Source organism: Monodelphis domestica, chromosome 2 (assembly GCF_027887165.1).
Source record: "Monodelphis domestica isolate mMonDom1 chromosome 2, mMonDom1.pri, whole genome shotgun sequence".
Lineage (NCBI taxonomy): Eukaryota > Metazoa > Chordata > Mammalia > Didelphimorphia > Didelphidae > Monodelphis > Monodelphis domestica.
The window spans coordinates 425,694,299-425,716,504 of NC_077228.1; the positions used below are offsets into that span (position 1 = coordinate 425,694,299).

The window sequence follows — 22,206 nt, forward strand, 5'->3', positions numbered from 1 at the left end:
GCCAAATTCAAAAGTTCCCAGGCCAAGGAGAAAATACTGCAAGTAGCCAAAAAGAAACAATTCAACTATCATGGAACCATAAGATTACATGGGACTTAGCAGTTTCTACATTAAAGGTTCAGAAGGCTTGGAATATGATATTCTGGAAGGGAAAGGAACTAGGTTTATAACCCAGAACTGCCTACCTAGCAAAACTGAGTATATTCTTTCAGGGGAAAGAATGGTCACTTAATAAAATAGAAAATCTTCAATCACTCATGATGAAAAGACTTAAACCAAAAATTTTATGTCCAAATACAAGATTCAAGAGACATATAAAAAGGTAAATAAGAAAGAGAAATTTTAAAAGATTCAATAAGATGGAACTATTTATATTCCTATAAGGAAAGATGATATTTGTAATTCTTAATTTATTTTATCAATACCAGAGCAGTGAGAAGGAATATACATAAAGGGTATGGGAATAAGCTGTTTAGGATAACATGCAAAAACCAACGAAACAAACCAAGGTGTAAAAAAACAGGATTGAATTGAGTGAAAAGGGAAGAGAGAGGTAAAATAGGTTAAATTATGTCATGTGTGTAAAAAAAAAATTCAGTAAAGGGGAGCATGATGGTGGTGAAGGGCAGTACTTAAACCTTTATCTCATTATAATTTTCCCAGAGAGAGAATAACAACCATACTCATTCTAGTATAGAATCTTTTGTCATCTAACACAGAGTTGAGAGGTATGGAATAAGACAGTGGAGAGAGTAAGATAGGGGATTAATATCAGTGAGAAGGAATGGGGGAGAGTAATTAAAAACAAAACATTTGTGAAGAGGGACAGTGAAAGGAAAGAGAAAGCATAGGATCAAAAGGGGAAAATAAGATGGAGGGGAACACACATCCATAAAATAGCAGTGGATAGCAGAGTTGGTTAAAAACCAGAATTATATGATATATTCTTTATAAGAAACACATTTGAGGCAGAGATATACATACACACAGAATAAAGGTAAGGGGAAAAAGCAAAATATATTTTGCTTTAGCTGAAGTTAAAAAAAAATCACAAGTAGTAATCATGAACTCAGACAAAGCTGAAGCAAAAATACATCTAATTAAAAGAGATGAGGAAGTTCATTTTATTCAAAAAAGAAAGAAGAAAATCAAATGACATGGGGTGAAGTAAGGATGCCTATTATCTGCATTATTATTTAATACTGTACCAGAAATACTAATTTTAGCAATAAGAGAAGAAAAAAGAAATTGAAGTAAAGTAGGCAATGAGGAAACTAAACTGTCATTCTTTGCAGATGTATATTTAGGAGAATCAACTAAAACAAAACTAGTTGAAGTAATAACTTTTGCCAAGTTGCAGGATACAGAATAAATCCACATAAATCATTAGCATTTCTATGTATTACCAACAAAGTCCAGCAGTAAGAGATAGAGAGATCTCATTTAAAATAACTAGAGAATATAAAATACTTGGCAATCTACTTCGTGAGACTAATGCAAGAATTATAAAAACACAATTACAAAACATTTTAATGCAAATTTAGATTTGAACAATTGGAAAAATATTAATTGCTTATGGTAGGATGAGCTAATATAATAAAAGTGACAATTCTACCTAAATTAATTTATCAAGTTCCATACCAAACAACCAAAAATTATTTTATCAAGTTAGAAAAAATAATAAAAATTCATCTGAAAGAACAAAAGTTCAAGAATATCAAGGGAAATAATGAAAAAATGTGAAGGATGGAGTTCTAACAGTACCAGATCTCTAACTATACTGTAAAGCAGTGATCATCTAAGCCTGGCTATGGCTAAGAAATAGATTAGATTAGCGAGTCAATGGAATAGATAGGGAGTAAAAGTCCTAAGCAATCTAGTATTTGATAAACAAAAAGATCCCACCTTTTAGAATAAGAACTCTCACTATTTGACAAAAACTGCTGCAAAAACTAGAAAACAGTATGGCAGAAACTAGGTATAGACTAATACCTCACATCGTAGACCAAGATGAGGTCAAAATGGGTTTATGTAGACATAAAGGATGATACTATAAGTAAATTAGTGGAATGTAAAATAGTTTGCCTGTCCAATCTATGGAGAGGGGAAGAATTTATGACAAAATAAGAGATAGAGAACATCACAAGGTGTAAAATGAATAATTTTGACTATATTAAATTAAAAAGATTTTGTACAAAAAAAACCAATGTAACCAAGATTAGAAGATGAAAAACAAACTTGGAAAAAGTTTTATAACAAATGTATCTGATCAAGGCCTCATTTCTCAAATATATAGACAACTAATTCAAATCTGTGAAATTATAAGTTATTCTCCAATTAAAAAATGATCAAAGTATATGAATAAGCTGTTTTTAGATGAAGAAATCAGAGCTATTAATAATCATATGAAAAAATGTTACAAATCACTTGATTGTAGAAATGAAAGTAAAACAATTCTGAGGTACTACTTTATTCCTATCAGATTGGCCAGTATGACAGTAAAGGAAAATGATATATATGTAATGTAGCAAAATTGGGGCACTAATGCATTGCTGGTGGAGCTGTAAATTGATCCAAACATTCTGGATGGCAATTTTTAATTCTGCCCAGAGAACTGTGATCCATTAATACCACTGCCTATGCCTGTATCCCAAAAAGATTTTTAAAAATGAGAAAGGACTTAATTGTATAAAATATTTATAGCAGCCCTTTTTTGATGGCAAATAATTGAAAATTAAGAAGATGTCAATCAGTTGGGTAAAGGCTAAAAAAAATTGTCATGTGACTGTGATGAAATAATATTGTGCTGTAAGAAACTATGAACAAGATGATCTCAGAATTAGCTGGAAAGACCTACATGAAGTGATGCAGAGTAAAATAAGAAGAACCAGGAGAACATTATATATAGTAACAGAAATATTATAGAATCATAAATGGCGAAAGAATTAGCTACTCTCGGCAATACCTTGATCCAGGAGAATTTTGAAGGACTTATATAAAAGAATGTTGTCCACCTTCAGAGAAAGAACTGTTGGAGTCAGAATGCAGAACAAGCATATTATTTTTCACTTTATATTTTTATTTGGGGGTTTCTATCTTGTATGATTTTTCTCTTACAAAAATGAACAACATAGAAATATGTTTTGCATAATACATGTATAACCCAGATCAAATTGCATACTATCTTTCAGAAAGGGGAAGAGAGAGAGAGGAAGGAAGACAATTTGGACCATATGACTTTAGAAAATTTATATGGAAAATTATTATTACATGTAAAATAAAATATCTGTATAAAATTAAAAGAGTGGTATAAGAAAAAGGGGGAAAGAAGTGAGAGCAATAGGACAAATTATGAAAAGATAATTAACAACTTGATAAAAGAGGCACAAAAATAACGAAGAAAATAACATCTTTAAAAGTAGAATTGGCCAGATGGTAAAAAAATGTACAAAACCATGCCAAGAAACAAACAGACATCTCTTTAAGAATGAGAATTAATCAAATGCATAAAAGAGGTACAAAGCTTTATGAAAGAAAAAAATTCCTGAAAAATTAGCATTGGGCACATGGAAGCTAATGATGACTTGAGACATCAAGAAACAGTTGAAAAGAATGGTGGCAGCTGCAGTGCTAAGTGGATAGAGAGCTAGGCCTAGAGCCAGGAAATCCTGAGGTCAAATCTAGCCTCTGACACTTCCTTGTAGTGTGAGTTTGGGCAAGTTACTTGACCCCAATTACCTAGCCTTTACCTCTCCTTCCTTGGAACCAATTCTTAATATTGATTTTAAGAAAGAAATCTTTTTTTTTTAATCAAAAGAATAGAAAAAAAGGAGAAAATGTGACTCATCAGAAATACAACTTACCTGAAAAACTGACTGAGAATAGATAATTTAAGAATTATTGAACTACCTGAAAGTTATGACCAAAACTGAAATCTAGTCTTCATATTTTAAGAATTTATAAATAAAAACTGCCCTGATATTCTAGAACCAGAGTGTAAAATAGAAATTGAAAGAATCCATAAATCACCACTTGAAAGAGCTCTCAAAATGAAAAAGTTCAGGAATTTTCCAGTCAAATTCCAGACATCTCAAGTCAAAGAGAAAATGCTATGAACGGATAGAAAGATTCTATTCAAATGTCATGGAACCATAATCAAGATCATACAAGATTTAGCAGCTAAAAGGAACAAGAATTTGGAATGTGATATTCATGAAGGCAGTAATAACCTACCCAAAATATTGATCATAATCCTTCAGGGAAAAATTGATATTTAATTAAATAGAGGACTTGCAAGAATTCCTGATGAAAAGACCATACCTATATAGAAAATTTGACTTTCAAAGTTAAGACTCAAGGGAACCATAAAAAGACAAAAATGAAAAAGAAATCATAAGAGTCTTGGAAAATTAAATTGATTCCCAGGGGAGGAAGATACATGTAAGTCCTATGAACTTTATCATTATTAAGACAGTTAGAAGAACTCCACATAGATAGAGAGCATGAGAGTGAATTGCTAATCCCTTGTTTCACTATATAAACATGTTGAGCCCCAAAACTAAAATTTTGTGCCATTCCTTTTAAAATATTCATCAGGTTAGGCAGCTGTAGAAGAATATCCACCATAGGGCATAGTATTTTGCATGTCTTTTAATTATTACTATGGGAGTATTCAGAGTATAAATAAAGTTGGAATAGCTTTTTTTAATAATAAAAAAATTGGAACTAATTCCAAAAATGAATAAGTGGGAAAGAGGAATTCACTATGATAAAATGGAAATTACCTCATATAAAAGAGGTGCACAATGAAGACTACAGTTGGAGAGATGGTGAAAAGAAGACAATTCTTGAACCTGACTTTAAACAGAATTAGTTCAAAGAAGGAAGAATATATTTAGACATTCATTCATGTATAGAAATCTATCTTTGTCACTAGGGAAGGAAGGTGGAAACAAAACATTTTTAGTAGTGTCAGGATGAAAAGAGAATAAGATAAGCAGAAGAAAACAGAAAGGAAGGAAATATACAGTAATTGTAAATGTAAATTAAATTAATTCACCCATGAAAATGAAAAAAAAAAGAATGTATTAGAAACCTGAATCCAACAATATGTTGTTTATGAGAATGACACTTGAAACAGAGATACAGAGTAAAATCTATTGTACTTCAACTGAAATTTTAAAAAAGGTAAAGATACTGGAAAAACTGGAATTTAATATGGCAGAAACTAGGCATATATCAGTATCTCATACCATATACCAAGATGAAGTCAAAGTCGATACTTGATTTATAAATAAAGGGAGGGGGCAACTGGGCAGCTGGGTAGCTCAGTGGATTGAGAGCCAGTCCTAGAGATGGGAGGTCCTAGGTTTAAATCTGACCTCAGATACTTCCCAGCTATGTGACCCTGGGCATGTCACTTAACCCCCATCTACCCCCTACCACTCTTTTGCCATGAAACCAATACACAGTATTGATTCCAACACAGAAGGTAACAGTTAAAAAAAAATAAATAGAGGGAAATACTAAAAACAAATTAAGGGGCACAAAATAGTTTACCTGTCTGACCTATGAAGAAGGGAAAAATTTATGATCAAACAAAACATGATAGAATGTAAAGAATATAAAACAGATAACTGATAATATTAAACAAAACTGTTTTTACACAAACAGAACCAGAAACAACAAACTGGGAAGAAATGTCGCCAATATCTCTGACAAAGACCTCATTTCTAAAATATATCAAAAACTAAGTCTGAAATTTATAAGAATATAAGTTGTTCCTCAATTGATAAATGGCTAAATAATATGAACTGAGAGTTCTCAGATGAAGAAATTAAAACTCTTTAGTCATATGGAGAAAATGTTCCAAATCACTATTAATTAGAGAAATACAAATTAAATCAACTCTGAGGTACCACCTCGCCTATCAGATTGGCTAATATGACAAAAAAAGAAATAAATGTTGGAAGAGATTATGCAAATAGAATTGGTAGACTTTTGAACTGGTATAATCATCTAGCTGGAAACCAATTTGGAACCATGTCCAAAGGACCATCAAAGCATGCATAACCTTTGCCCTACAATACCAGTACTAGGTCTACTTTACAAAGAGATCAAAGATAGAGAGAAAAGACCTTGCTAAAAAATATTTATAGAAGCTCTTTTTGTTGCGGCAAAGAATTGGAAACATAAGATGTCTATCATTTGGGGAATGGCAGAAAAGCTATATGATTATAATGCAGTACTGTTGTGCCATAAAAAATGATGAGCAAGAAGTTCACTTTAAAACCTGGAATAGCATCTGTGAAGTGATGCAAAGTGAAGTGATCAGAACTAGGAAAACATTATACATAGTAACAGCAACGATGTATGATATTCAGCTGTGGATGACCTCATTAATATCAGCAACACAAAGATCCAAGACAACTCCGAGAAAACTCATGACAAAAAAGATAAAACCATGGAAGGAATCTGAATGCAAATTGAAGCATTCCATATTTCACTTTTTCTTCATGAGTTTTTTCCCTTCTACAATTGATATGTTTCTTCTTCCATAACATGACACACATGGAAATGTGTATTACATGATAATACATTTATAACCTTTATCCTACTAACTGCTGCTTTGGGGTAAAGGGAAGGGAAAGAAGGAGGAAGATAATATGGATTGCAAAATTTCAGAAAATGATTAGTAAAAGTTGTGTCAACATGTAATCTGGAAAAATATATAATAAAAAAGAATCGTCTATAATACCAAATGCTGTAAAAAGGCCAAAAAGGATGAGGACTGAAAAAAGAACATTTGATCTGCCAATTACAATGTCATTATTAATCTTTTAAGTATAATTTCCGTAGTGTAGTGGAGAAAGAAGTCATGTTGTGGAAGTTTTAGGAATGGGTGAAGAGAAAATGGAAGGAATAGGTGTAAATAAGAGGTGTCAAACACTTGACCTACAGCCCTTCCCTAGAACCAGATTAAAATGGATTTGGAAAATATTTTAATAAAATGAAAACACAATAAATAATAGATTTAAAAAGTCAACGGGAGCAATAATGCTCTCACACAAAGCAAAAACAAAAATAAATCTAATTAAAGAAATAAACATGGAAAACTATATCTTGCTAAATGGTGCCATAGACAATGAAGTAATATCAATGCTAAACATATATGCACCAAACAGTATAGCATTCAAAGTCTTAAAGGAAAAGTTAGAAAAATATATAGTAAATTTATACTAGTAGCAAGGGAGTCCTCAAATTTCCCTTCTCAGAGCTAGATAAAAAGCATAAAATAAATAAGTCAAGGAAATGGATGAATAGAACTTTAGAAAATTTATATATGATAGATCTTTGGAGAAAAATGAACAGGGAGAGAAAAAAGCACACCTTTTTCTCAGCTGTACATCATAAAAATTGGCCTGTAGTGGTGCATAAAAATTCACAAAACTACAAAGAAGCATTAATATTAAAATCACTCTTTTCAGATTATAATGCAATAAAAATTATAATAATGGACCATAGAAGTACAGATTAAAAATTTACTGTAAACTAATCCTAAAGAATGCAAAAGCAAACCATAGAAAAGAGCAAGTAATTTAAACAATTTCATTAAATATATTGATGACAATGAGAAAACATATCATTTTTGAAATGCATCCAAATCAATACAATGATACCTGGTTTTTGATAATCCATCTGAAAATCTAGGAAATCAGAAACTGATGAAAATTGAGTCAATTGTTTCCATTTGAATCAATGTAAATCCAATTAATTCGTTCCAGACACTCCAAAATACATACCAAAAACATGCTTCATAGAGAATATAGTGTTTAATGCTAAAAACAATAAGAAATTAATATAAACTGAATATGAAAGATAAATGTAAAGAATAAATGAGCACCTGAGCATAACCCAGATCATCAGGACTACATGGCTGCATATCTTTTTGCTGTACTTGGCAGCAATGGCTCCCCCAACTCCAAGGACATGAAGAAGATCCTACATAGCATCCCCATCCAAGCAGATGAGGAGTGGCTCAGGGTCATCAGCAAGATCAGCAGCAAAAACATCGAGGATGTGAACCACAGGGGACCGCTAAGCTGGCCTCCATGCCTGCAGAGGGCTGTTGCCATTAGAAGAGTGATGATGGCATGGGCTTTGGGCTCTTTGACTGAGCGACCACTGGGATACTTAAATGAATAAATGTTTTATTTAAGAAAATAATTACCTTTGCCCTGTGCAGATGGGTGAAGAGGGAGAGAAAGGCACAGATATTATTGTTTGGAAGGGGAATCCCCCGCCCTAAGACCCCAAACTGGCACCTTCATCTTGCCTAGTAACACTGTATGCCAGCTCCCCACTTGAAGTTTTTGAACCAGCCTCTACTGGCCTTAAAATCACTAAGAACACTAGCACGCATCCCAGGCATTTTCTTAATGAGATTGGCATATCAAAAGTCTGACCTCTGAAACAGAATTACCATCTAACTGTTTTTGATTGATCTAAATTAATAGTGACTGTTTGACATCTTCAATTGTTTGCAATCTCTGTTTTGTTAGCACATTCACACCCTTCACTACATTTGCTTCTCTTTTTGCTACAAAAGAACTTATCATGGATAGCCACTTCTTGTACATGAGGCCAATTCCAGCAATCTTAATGCCGCTCTAGTATTTTTCAGTAAATTCTTTCTTCAACTAGATCACGTTCCTGGCCTTCTTCTTCGAAGGGCTCTGGAGACTTTCTTTGGTACCATGATTAAGCTAAAAGGAAAGGGTTAGCTTATTATCAAGGGAAAAACTTAAGAGGAACAATGAAATTTGAACACATAATTTTATCTTTCATATATTATGTATATTTTGAAACTGAAAAAATAAAAATAAACACATTAAACCACTGTATGTGCAGTAATCACATGTAATTGTAGTATTAGCACTCACACTCAATACAAATAAAAGCACACACACACACACACAAAACAAATAAAAGCACAAAAACAATGGAAAGCAATGCAATTGTTTGGCTAGATGCCTGGGGTGATGCTCACACAAAGAGAAACAATGCCACATTGAGTGTGAGCTCCTCTTTGGTTTTGCAAAATTAGTAGCAAGGGAATGTGGGCAGGCCAATGAAGTCCCAGACAACCAAGGCAAACAGACAAATTTCTCAAGGAGAAAATCAGGGTAAACCAAAACCAATGATAACCAATGTCAATGAAAAGAGAGCTATCACTGTATTTGGGAAGAAAATTTTTATCTCTAAATTCATGTGTCAATAAAAGAGAGAAAGAATAGATAAAGGAATTGGGCATACAATAAAAAAAAAACCTAAAATTGTATTTAAAAGCCCAAATTAAACACAAAAAATGTTTCCTGATAATCAAAGGAGAGAGAATAAAATTAGAAATAAAAAACCTAAGAACTAGATTTAAGAAAAAAGTAACAAAATGGATAAATTATTGGTTAATTTGACTAAAATCAAAGAAGATAAATCAAATTACAAGTCTTAAAAATTAAAAAGATAAAGTGACAAATGAAGATAAAATTATAGCAATGATGAGAAGTGATTTCGTCCAAGTGTATACCAAGAAAGTAAATACAGTGAAATGCTAGAATATGTGCAAAGATATATATTGCCAAAATTAACAGAAGAGGAAAGAAAATATTTAAATAATCTAATCTTAGAATAAAAATTTGAAAATGCCATGAATGAGCTCCCTCAGATTGTTGAGATACAAAGACATGACCTTCCTATAATGGCAGAAATAATCTAGAACTCCAGACCCAGAAGACCTGGGTCACCCAGCTGGCTGTTAAGGTAGGGTTGATGATAGGAACTAGATCAATAACTTAATTGGTCAGATGAGGAAACTACTTCTGCCAGTACAGTTTAGCCCCTTGTCTTCAATATATAATCCTTAGAAAGTTGCCTAGAGCACTGAGAGATTCATTTACATATCTAGGACTTCTCTTAGTTTGTGTTCCAGGTAGTATTTGAACCCAGGTCAAAACAGAAAATAATTCTAGTTAAAATATAAAAGGGATTTGATCCCAAGGAACAAATTGCTTGAACCAAATTTTAAAAATAGGAATGAGAGGACTTCCGGTCAAGATGGTGGCTTAGAGAAAGCTAAAGTTGAGATCTCCAGAAACCCTTCCCTACCCAACTCAAACTATGTGCTCCTAAGGCACCAAAATTCAAAACAAACAACAGCATAGAGCCCAGGAATCCTCCTCCGGGACCTGGACCTGGATCAAAAGCTATGACCCCCCCAAAAGACAGAACATGAGATCACTCGGACCTAAGGGGTAGGCAGAAGGAAGGTCCCAGGACCCACCCCCCCAACCCAGAGCGCTGAGTCCAAGGCAGCAGAGGGAACCTCAGAGCCTCAGGGCCGGCTATCCTGAAGTCCACTTCCTGAAAACAACCTGACCCAGTCGAGGGGGCACCCAGACAGCAGGAAACCAGAGAGAGACAGGAGGAGACTGTAGCCCCCTGACCAGATCCTTCCATCTGAGTCTCACCGAAGGTCCCTGCCTCAGGGCATACTCAGTCTGAGGTCCAGGAAGCTACGGCCCCTCCCCCTCAGAGTGCATGGTTGTCTGAAACATCAGTAACCCTCAGGGCTGGAAAAAGGGCCCCGGGAGCCAGCTATTCTGAAGGCCACATCCTGAAAACAACCTGACCCAGTCGAGGGGGCACCCAGACAGCAGGGAAACAGAAAGAGACAGGGGAGCCTGCAGCCCCCAGGCTGGATCCTTCCATCCAAGTCTCAAGGTCCCTGCCTCAAAGCATGCTCAGTTCAACCCAGAGAAAGCTAATCTTATCATGAGCCCTCAGAGCTCCAGGAAGCCATGGCACCTCCCCCCTCAGAGTTCTGGCTCTCCTGGCCAGCTAAGGCACAGAAACAAACACCCCAAGGAAAGGGCCAAGCCAGGCTCAGAGCGTGGAAGTAAGGCAACAGAGAAGCATCGGGAGGGAACTGAAGAGGGCAGTAACACGGAAACACCAACAATTCCTGGCTTCCCCCAGAAGACAGAACAACAACTGCATAGAATGAACAATCTGCCTAGGGCTAAAACCTCTGAACACCAGACAGAGATAAGAAAATCTAGTCCTCCCCACTCAGATAGAGATGGCAAACTCCACAGAAGCACAAAAGCCCCCAAATTCCAAGAAAAACAAGAAGAAGGGGGTGACTTTGGACACATTTTATGGAGCAAAAATACAAAATACAGAGGAGATAGAAGAGGAAACACAAGCAAATGCTCTAAAACCTTCCAAAGGAAATGGAAACTCTCCACAAACCCATGAAGAATTTGAATCAGAAAGGATCAAAAAGATGGAAGCCTTCTGGGAGGAAAAGTGGGAAATAATGCAAAAGAAATTCATGCATCTACAAAACCAGTTTGACCAAACTGAAAAGGAAAACCAGGCTTTAAAGGTCAGAATTAGGCAACTCGAAGACAACAAGCAGGTAAAAGAGCAAGAATCAATAAAGCAAAGCCAAAAGATCAAGAAATTAGAAGAGAACATAAAATATCTCACTGACAAGGTGACAGACTTGGAAAATAGAGGAAGAAGAGATAATTTAAGAATAATTGGACTTCCAGAAAAACAGAAATAAACAGCAAACTCGACATCGTAATACAAGATATAATCAAAGAAAATTGCCCAGAGATTCTAGAACAAGGTGGCAATACAGCCACTGACAGAGCTCACAGAACACCCTCTACACTAAACCCCCAAAAGACAACTCCCAGGAATGTAATTGCCAAATTCCAAAGCTTTCAAACAAAAGAAAAAATCCTACAAGAAGCCAGAAAAAGACAATTTAGATATAAAGGAATGCCAATCAGGGTCACACAAGACCTTGCAAGTTCCACTCTGAATGATCGTAAGGCATGGAACATGATCTTCAGAAAGGCAAGAGAGCTGGGTCTTCAACCAAGAATCAGTTATCCAGCAAAACTGACTATATACTTCCAAGGGAAAGTATGGGCATTCAAAAAAATAGAAGATTTCCAACTTTTTGCAAAGAAAAGACCAGAGCTCTGTGGAAAGTTCGATATCCAAAAACAAAGAGCATGGAATACCTGAAAAGGTAAATATGAAGGAAAGGGAAAAGGAGAAAAATGTTATCTTTTTCTTTTACCCAAACTCTCTTCTATAAGAACTACATTTATATCAATCTATGTATACTAACATGTGGGGAAAATGTAATGTGTAAATAGGGGGAAAAGAAAGACCAAGTAGAATAATCTTTCTCACACAAAGATTCACACAGGAAGGGGAGGGGAAGAAAACTCCTATAAGAAGGAGAGGAAGAGAGTTTTTACTTAAACCTTACTCTCAGGGAAATCAACTCTGAGAGGGAAGAACATCCAGATCCATTGGGATCTTGAATTCTATCTTACCCAACAAGGGAAGGGAGAAGGGAAAACCAAAGGGGGAGGGGGGAAGGAACACAAAAAAGGGAGGGAAGAAGAGGGAGGAGGGGGAGGGAACAAAAAGGGAGGGACTAGAAAGGGAAACATATCAAGGGAGGGGACAAGGGGGACTGATTTAAAGTAAATCACTGGACTAAAAGGTAGAGCTGAAGAAAAAAGATTAGAATTAGGGAAGGATATCAAAATGCCAGGGAATCCACCAGTGACAGTCATAACTTTGAAAGTGAATGGGATGAACTCACCCATAAAATGTAGATTAATAGCAGAATGGATTAGAATCCAAAACCCTACCATATGTTGTCTTCAAGAAACACACATGAGGCGGGTTGATACCCACAAGTTCAGAATTAAAGGACAATCTGTGGGAGTAGAAACACCGAGGAAAAGCAACTGCCCAACTACAGTGGTTGAGGGGACATGACAGAGGAGAGACTCTAAATGGACACTCTGATGCAAATACTAACAACATGACAATGGGTTCGAATCAAGAACACATGTGATACCCAGTGGAATCACGCATCAGCTATGGGAGGTGGGGGGAGAGGAAAAGAAAATGATCTTTGTCTTTAATGAATAATGCTTGGAAATGATCAAATAAAATATTTTTAAAAAAAGAAAGAAAAAATAGGAATGAGACCAATAGTTGATTAATTAAAGGCTGAATTGATTGAACTATGGATACATGGATCATACTATACTGGACTCAGTTTCTGGTATAAGCTAATACTATATAAAACTTAAGAGATCCATGCTCCTCAAACACTAGAAAAATAGAGACCAGGATTGGTCATCATATTCATTTGGGGATTACTTACAGGGAGAGAGAAGAATTATGTGAGCAAAGTCCATTAATAGAGCTAATGGTTAGACTGACTTCCCAATGGGAATCTTGACAAGTTTCAGAAAATGAGGGATGTTAAAGAGTATGCCATAGCAATGGGAATCATCATGGCATTTTCCCAGATAAGCTTTTAGAATTAATTATAAACTTCATTAAGTTGGCTAGATGAGGCTTGATCTAAATAATAAATTAATGCAGTCATGATTTCTTCTTAAAGAAAGCCTTGTGTTAGTTTCCTCTTTAATTTTTATTATATATATATATATACATATATATATTCTAGTATATATCTCTATGTCTATTATTTAAATATATTCAAGTAATTTAAAAAGCAACTTTAATATTTTAGAGATTTTAGTGGAAGCTCTGAAATAGCATTTATTATAGACTATTATAGTAACAAAATTTATAATTACCTTTACTTGTATTACAGAAAAAGACAAGTAAGTTGGTGGCATAGTTATTATTATTATTTTTTATTTTTATAGATACTCAATAAAAGTGGCACTAGCTCATGTTGTGACAGTACAGGTACGTACTTCCAAAACGGATGTTTTCATCAAACTACAGATACTGGAAAATGAAGAAGAGGCAGTAAGCACTATTGGAAAAGGCCATGCTATAATTCCTACATTTCTTTTCCTTAGTAGTGAAAAGGCTTTAAGCTCTCAATGTAAGTACCTTATTTTTAATTCCTTGAAAAATGTTTAGATTCCAGAATAGACATTTTCCTGTTCAGTTTTAAAATCATTTACTTGGAGAAAACAATAAAAAAGACAAATGTGTGCAAAGTAAAATAGCATGGCTATGATCAATGAAACTATCATTTAATACATGTATATGTATTATGACATATTAATAAATATATATGTGTGCACACACATGGGGAAGGAAAACAGTATATGGTTCATACAATTTCTCAAAAAGGTTATATTGTGAAATCCCTTAAGGTGATCTTATGTTCTTTAGGCCTTGCCAATAAAGCACAACCTCTGACATGTTCTCCCCTGAAAGTTTTTGAGTTTAATCTCCTCAATGGACCGTGGCTTCTTCCTGACATACTTATGATCAATAGGCTAGACAATGGGTTATAGATTCTCTGGCCTTGGCAATACAGGGAGAAACAAAAATGCTTTGGCAGGGATGGTAGCAAAGTTGGCAGAGACTGCTCAGAATGATAGTTTTCAGACCACCTTCTTATTAACATTAATGTAACTATCAACATTCTAAACATTCTAAAATTGAAGTCCATGTCCAGCAACTAGTGAACAGCCTATTGGAATAAACCAAATAATGTCAATATTGTTATTTTTGCTTTAAATACAATGAGAAGTTATAAGGAAGTTGTAGGTAAAAAGCAGAGGGAGGGGAATAGGGGATAAGTCCTTATTAAGTGTCTAATATGTGCCAAACGCTGTGCTCAGTGCTTTACAGATATTGTCTTATTTAACCATCTTAACAACCTAGGGAGGTAAGGATTATTATTATTATCCCCATTTTATAGTTTATAGTTCAAGAAACTGAGGCAGACAGATTAAGTGACTTGCTTTTGGTCACAGCTATTAATTCTCTGATGCAGGTCTTCCTGATTCCATATCTATGGCTTTCTCCACTGTGCTGGTGGACTTGATTTTATTCTGTGTACAAGCACTACTAGAAACATTTCATGGGGCATGTGTTCCTCTCACCTTGAAGTGCGCATAATAAGCAAAAAAAAAAAAGCTAATTAAGATACTTGGAGCTAAGGTAAATAGAAATCCTAAAAACTCAATGAGAAATCAATTCCATCATTCAGCATTTTAATATTATCTTTCTCCTGAAAACTTCCCATCTTCCCAACATTCCTATTACTTACCAAGGATGCCACAATGCTTCTTCAAGTCAACCATGTTTGCAGACTTAGTCTGCAATGAGAAAGAAACCCATTGAGGCCTTGAAGTAACTCTAGGCATGAAGAAGTATTTCCTTTCATGAACCTCAAATTTGCCTCTTTTTACAATTTTTGTTCATCACTCATATTTCTAAGTTTTTGAGTCAAGGAAAGCAAGGCTAATCCTCTTTTCGAACATGATAGACCATGAAATTCATGAAAAGAATTTTTAAATTACCATTGTTTCTTATAAAAACATTGAATAAGGAAACCTAGTTGGATACTTATAGTATTTTGTTATATTAGCTCCCCAGGTCTCTACCGTTTATAAGAGGTGTATTTCAGTATGTCTTCTCCATGACATTTTCATTGTTTTTTTTTCATTGCTCAAAGTTCAACTTCCTTTTGGTAATCTTTTAATTTTAATTTTTCTTTTCCTCTTATAAGTTATTGGTTTTACTTGTCTCCACTGTATCAGTTCATTCAAACCTAGTAATTTTTTCCCTGAATTTCAGGTTACTCAATTTTTGTTGCAATATATGTTGTTATATTAATTTTTCATAATGTTTTCAGTGTTACCAAATCAATGAACATTCATTTGTTTTCCTGTTTTTCAATACCAGAAAGGGTTACTAGGAATATTTCAATATGTACAGTATTTAGTTTATCTTTTTCGTTTGGAGGCGATGTAAGCCCATTTTGGACTTGCTTAATTAAGAGATATAGGCATCTTCATCACCTTAAATAATTACAAAAGAAATTCAGAATGGTTAGACTATGTCAATTTCAGTATTTGTCTTATTGCCTATTGCCTTTGACTATCCCTATTCTTTGTCCTCTTTGATAATTTGCTTGAAGTTCAATAATATCATAGAGTTGTTTTAATTTACATTTCTATAACTGTTAGTCATTTGTAACATGTTTCCACATGATCATTTTTAGTTTAACAGTTTACCAGTCTTCTTTTGAAAACTTCATATCTTTCAACCTTTGGACTGAAAAAAAGGTAGTTGGTTTTAAACTTGTAGGCACATGTATGTGTGTGTGTGTATTCCCATACACCCAGATATATTCATATATATATAAATAATTTATATATTTAAATGAATGTTATTGTGAACTTATCCAATTCTAAAGAATATGAATATTTTTACTACAAAACAGAACAAAATAGAGAACCACAAATGAATGGATCTATATTGTGAAAAGACTGCCCTTTTGTTAAGCATATAATTCATTCAGTATGTTATCTTCAAAAACCATCCTGCTTCACTGTTTTCTATTGGTCTTCCCTCAGTTCCCTTCCATACAGTTTTTGTTTTTAACATGTTTTGTCTTTTCTTTCCTTTTCCTCAATTACTTGTAAAAAAGCAATTTTAACATGTATTTTTAAAACTTTGAGGTCCATATTTTCTCCCTCCCTTCATATTCTCTCTCCTCACTGAGATGGCAATCAATCTGATATAGATTTGACATAATACATCGGGGCTACATTTAAGAAGACACATCTTTTTGAGTTTAAATCTGTCCTCAGACATTTACGATGTGATTCTGGGCAAGTCATTCAACTTTGCCTCAGTTTCCTCATCTGTAAAATGAGCTGGAGAAGGAAATGGCCCAGTACTCTAGTATTTCTACCTAGAAGAACCAAAATGGTATCATGAAGAGTAGGACATACTTGAATAACAATTGAACAACAATAAAAAATACACACACAACCAACCATGTATGCATATATGTGTGTATTTGAAATGAAATCTTTATCAGAGAAGCTTGCTTCAGATATTTTCCCAATATTTTGCTTCTTTTATAATAATTTTCTGAGTTGATTATTCTCATGCAAAATCTTGTTAATATTATATAATAAAAATTGCCTATTTTACGTTCCCAAATCTCTCTTTTTAAGTCATGAGCTCTTCCATAACCTATAAATCATACTAATATTTTTCCATGTTCCTCCAAATTGTTTAGAACATCATCCTTCATTTCTAAATCATGAGTTCATTTGGAGAGTGGCTTGGAATATGGTGTGAAATGTTGTTCTGTATACAATTTATCTATCTATGTTACCCTGGACGATTCACTTAACAGTGCCTTAATCCACTGGAGAGGGAAATGACAAACCATTCGAGTATCTATGCCAGGAAAAGCCTATGAAAAGAATTAACATGCTGTGGTCTAAGGGTTCATGAAGAGCCAGACAGAACTGAATGACTGTCTAAAAATAAATATTGTTTGATATGACACTGAATAGGTAAATTACTTTATATAATATTGTCATTTTATTTTATTGGATAAGATTATCTGTGAATAATTTATATTTCTCAAATTATTAACATCTATTTTTTATTTGAAAAAGAAAAAGAAAGTCAAGCAGTGGCCTTTGACCCTTTGCATGAATCCAAAAATCAAGTATTTAAATGTGCAAGAAAGGGTCACATAACAATGAACTGTAAGAAGTAGAATCTGGTGTTTAGAAATAATAACTTTAGAAATAATAACAATTATAGAAATAATAATCCAAATGAGTCAAATGATAACTCACAACAAAATACCAAAAAATAATATATCCAAAGTGGGGCCTGTCCACTCTATAATCAGGGTGAAAATGTCCCTCAGCATGGGGTATCCCAGGGTAATACCCAAAGATCTTTATGAAGGTGGGGGAAGGGGGAGGAAGGATACTAGAATCAGAGAGTGAAACCTTTGATTTCCCAGACCCTGATGTTTTAATGCCAATTATCCCTATCCCCCGCCCCCCCCCATAGCTTTGAACTTTATGTAACCCTGAAAGTTGGAAATGTGTATTATAATTGTCTCTTGGACACTGGAGCCTCCAGATCAGTATTGATGAGTATACCTGATTCTGATTGTGATTCCATTGGCTCACTAAATATAGTGGGGGTTTTAGGGACACCCCTAAAGATCCCAAAGCTTTCCCATCCAATGGTGTCTGTGGGACCCCTATCAATACAACATTCTTTCCTTCTAATATCTAGCTCTCCTATACATTTGCTAGGGAGAGATCTTTTATGTGAGCTTAGAGCCACAACAACTTGCTCTCCAGATGACTCTATGTCACTAGAATTACCTGAGAAGTCTTTAAATTTTCTCCCTGTACTTCTTTCAGACAGTCAGGTAATGAAGGAGCCTCCCACCTTTGAAATCCTAGTTGATATGACTGTCAAGATAATTTTAGGGTTGTAACTTAAAATCTAGATTTAATTGGTCAACAGGGAAAATCCCAAATAAAATATTCAATTCAGTCTGGAAATTTATGGTAATTTAATTAATATAGAGGAAAGGAATTTAAAGAGAAGGAGGAAAGAGGATATAGGTTTTCTCCTGCCTGGCCTGTGCTAGGTGGAATTTAAAATTCCTGCCTTTAGGTCTCTGAAGAAGATTAGAGGCTTTTCTAAAGGGATAAAGTTGGAAAATTAAAGGAGGGAAACTCAGCCAGAAACTCACCACTGAACTGGACAATAGCTTGTAGCCACACTAAGATGCCGCAAAAGGTGCCAGGGAGAGGAAGTGAGCCAAATATATAAATCTTTCACCCTTGTGTCTCCTCCTCTAAATTTTCACATCTGCCAATCACATCAAAGGTTTTTCTCCAGGACTGCCCATACTTTTAGTTCTCATCTTCTTTTGATTAGATTATATCTTTAGAGTTACTTAACTCTTCTTTACTAAGTTCACCTTTTGTTAGTTACTTGACCTTTTTGTGATTAATTTAACCTTTATAGTTACTTAACATATTTTTGTATTAAGATCTTAAATTAGACTTAACTTAAAGTTCTTGCTTCACTATAAGGTAAATTCATTGTTTAATCAGGAGATTACAACTTTATCTTCCCCTAAAGTATGGTCAAAGTAGGATGGAGTAATTTTAAAGTTCCCAAGACACTCCTGATTTTGTTAAACTAAGTACCTTCATTGTTACAATCAGGAAATAGCTAAATCCAATCTTCACATACTTGAATCTCTCTGGGCCATATCATCTTTTGATGTTGGCCTACTTAAATCAGTTGTTCCTGTTCAAATCAAAACAAAAGGTGGTCTACCTCCTTCCATTCCACAGTATCCTCTATCAAAAGTGACAATTGAGGAAATTTCTCCAGTCTTAGATTCACTAATAGAGCAAGGAATAATAATTCCATGCAAATCTGAATATAATTCAATACACACATTCTACTTATAAAAAAAAGCCAAAATTAGGCCTTAATGGGAATGCTATTTATAGATCTGTCCAGAATTTATGGGCTGTAAATAATCATGTCATAAAGAGACATTCTGTGGTTCTAAACACAGCCACAATTATCTCCTCTGTTCCCAGAAAATCAAAATATTTCACTGTGCCATATTTGTGTTCTCTTCTCAAACCCTATTCATTAGAATTCCAGGGAATATATTTGCCTTCTCCTGGAAAGGTTCCTAATGACCTGGTATCATTTGCAACAAGGGTACGGGGATAGTCTGACATTGTTCTCACAAATTTTAACAAAGATTTAACAAATATTCAGTTTTAGGAGAGCTGTTTGATACACTTTGTAGTTGATTTTCTCTTGGCCTCACCAAATACCATAGTATGCCAGGAAGAAAGCACATCTCCTTTTAGAGCTTCATAAGAGAGGCCACAAGGTCTCAAAGGCAAAGGTTCAGTGGCATCTAACCAAAGTAAAATAATTAGGGTTTATTTTAACTGCTGGTACCCTCTCCATTTCCCCTAAGAGCATTGAAGATATTCATAAATAGAGCACACCCTCCAATAAGAAACAGTTGAGGGCAATTCTTGGAGCAACAGGGTTTTGTAGGCAATGGATCCCTTGCTATGGGGAAATCACTAAACCCCTTAAAGCACTGACAAAAAATTCAGTCCTTGAACTGCTTAAACTAGAGGTGGAACACCTGTCAGCTCTTTCTAAATTAAAACAGGCTCTCCTGTCTGCCCCTGCTCTAGGCATCCCAGCTTACAACAAGCCATTTACTTTGTACATACACAAACAGAGAGGGGTAGCTTCAGGTATTCTAACTCAAACTTGCAAGGTATAAGGTAACTCTGTTGGACAATGAAAATATTATCTTAAAATGCTGTAGTTCTCAATTCTTCAACCTACCTTGTTTCCTGATTTACCAGTCAGGAGAACCTTTGCACATTTGTGAATCTTTAGTGTCCATGGTTGAAAAGTCTCAAGATAACCTCCTAGATACTCATTTAGATACAAATTTTCATCTTATTTCCTGATGGTTCTTCTTTTATGAGGGATGGCATATGTTACACTGGAGCTGCTATAGTCACAGAATTTGCCACTCTGATGTCAGCTTCATACCCTCAAATATAAGGTGCATACAGTGCAGAACTGATAGATCTAAAGCATGCATAAATAATTGCCAAAGATAAGAAGACAAGTATTTACACAGACTCTATATATGCTTTGGAATATGTCATGCAGTGGGCATGATATGACTTCAAAGGGGATTTTAAACATCAGCTGGAAAATGTATTGCAAATGCAGAAATTTTTAATAAGGTTCTTTCTGCTCTTCAGAAACCTGAAGCCCTAGCTGAAGTTTATTGCCCTGCCCATACAGGTGGTACTGACCCTGTCTCTAGGGGGAATGACCAGGCTGATACTGCTGCAAAGCTAGTGGTGTTAGAAGGGCATGAGTTAATTTTAACATTGGCAACTAGTGATGACTTAAATTTGTCCCTTTCTTATAATGAAAAGGAAGTGGAAAAATGAAAGCACAAATTTAAAGCAGATTGATGAATATGGGTATCATCTGGAGCATCCCTATTCCTTAGAAATTTTTATCACCAAATTTGCCAAACCATTCACAAAGAATTGTTACTTTTATATCCAGGGCATTGTGGACTCTGTTAAAAAAAAGCAGGGATAGCTCCTGGCATAACTATAATAGCCTCTAAAGTGTGTACAATCTGCCCTATCTGCCAAGCATTCAATCATCATTCTTTTTGTGGCAAAGCTTTTGCTGGGTTTCTTCTGGCTTACATACATTTTGAACACCTACAAATTGATTTTTATCACTATGCCAAAAGTTAAACAGTATAAATTTTGTCTAGTCATAGTAGATCAGCTGACCAGATGGCTGGAAGAGTTTCCTACTGCTCAAGCCAGAGCAGCTTTTGTTGCCAAGGTTCTCTTAAAAGAGATTATTCCATGTTTTGGCCTGCCTGAACATATTGATTCAGATAGGAGAATTCATTTTACTGATTCAGTTTCATCTCAGATTTTTTTTCTCTCTGATATAGTTTCATCTCAGATATATTTTCATTTGGGGATAACTTCCAAATTCCATGTATTCTCCATTTCCAGCACTGTTAACCACTCCAACAGCTATTAAAGTTGGAGAAAAGGACTCTTGGATTCATTGCTTTCATGTAAAGAGAGCACCTTCTACTGTTACTGAGTGAATATATACAGTCACATTTATTGTATTTGCTGATTGATTGTTGTAAGCTTTAATTTTGTTGGTCATGTTCTGTAGTAGATAATGGTACTAGGGGAATTATGGTAATGGGGAAATGTTAGAGTGGTAACACCAGGAAGCAAGCCAGGGAAAAGACTGAATCTTGAGCACCTCCCCCTATGCTACTTCCTGTTCCCTTTCAACAGTCTTAGAAATATTTTCCTCACTGATGGTAAGCTTGAAGATTTCCCCTAATAACCAAATCGCACAATCAAATCATTCAACTAAAAGGTTTTTTATTCTTTTGGGTAGAGGAGGTAAGGAGAGTGGAGGGGTGAAAGGAAAATAGATCTCCCTAAATCTTCCAAGTTATCCTGTTGATTTAAGATTTCAAGATATATTCAAATTCAGGGGGGGAAAAGTTTTCTTTCCCTAAGGGGAGATATTTACAGCAAATGCTGACAGGTTTCTTCTGGGCTAAAACCCAAAAGTTTTTTCGTCACACAGTCTTATGGATAAGGCAATAACTAGAGAGTAGTTTATCTTCCACCTTCTGATCCAACAGCCAGAGAAGGAATTCCTTTCAGCCAGCTCAAGCTGCTTAACTTTTTT

General features: G+C 34.9%; 1 protein-coding gene across 5 annotated transcripts in view; it reads left to right on the forward strand.

Moving 5' to 3' along the window:
- ADGB (androglobin) overlaps positions 1-22,206 on the forward strand; it is a 297,945-nt gene that overhangs the window by 197,570 nt on the left and 78,169 nt on the right. For all 5 annotated transcript variants that reach the window (XM_007484699.3, XM_016428944.2, XM_016428941.2 and 2 more), the window contains one exon: positions 13,782-13,966. In XM_007484699.3, the coding sequence (XP_007484761.1) occupies positions 13,782-13,966 (185 nt within the window). The remainder of the gene's footprint in view (positions 1-13,781; positions 13,967-22,206) is intronic.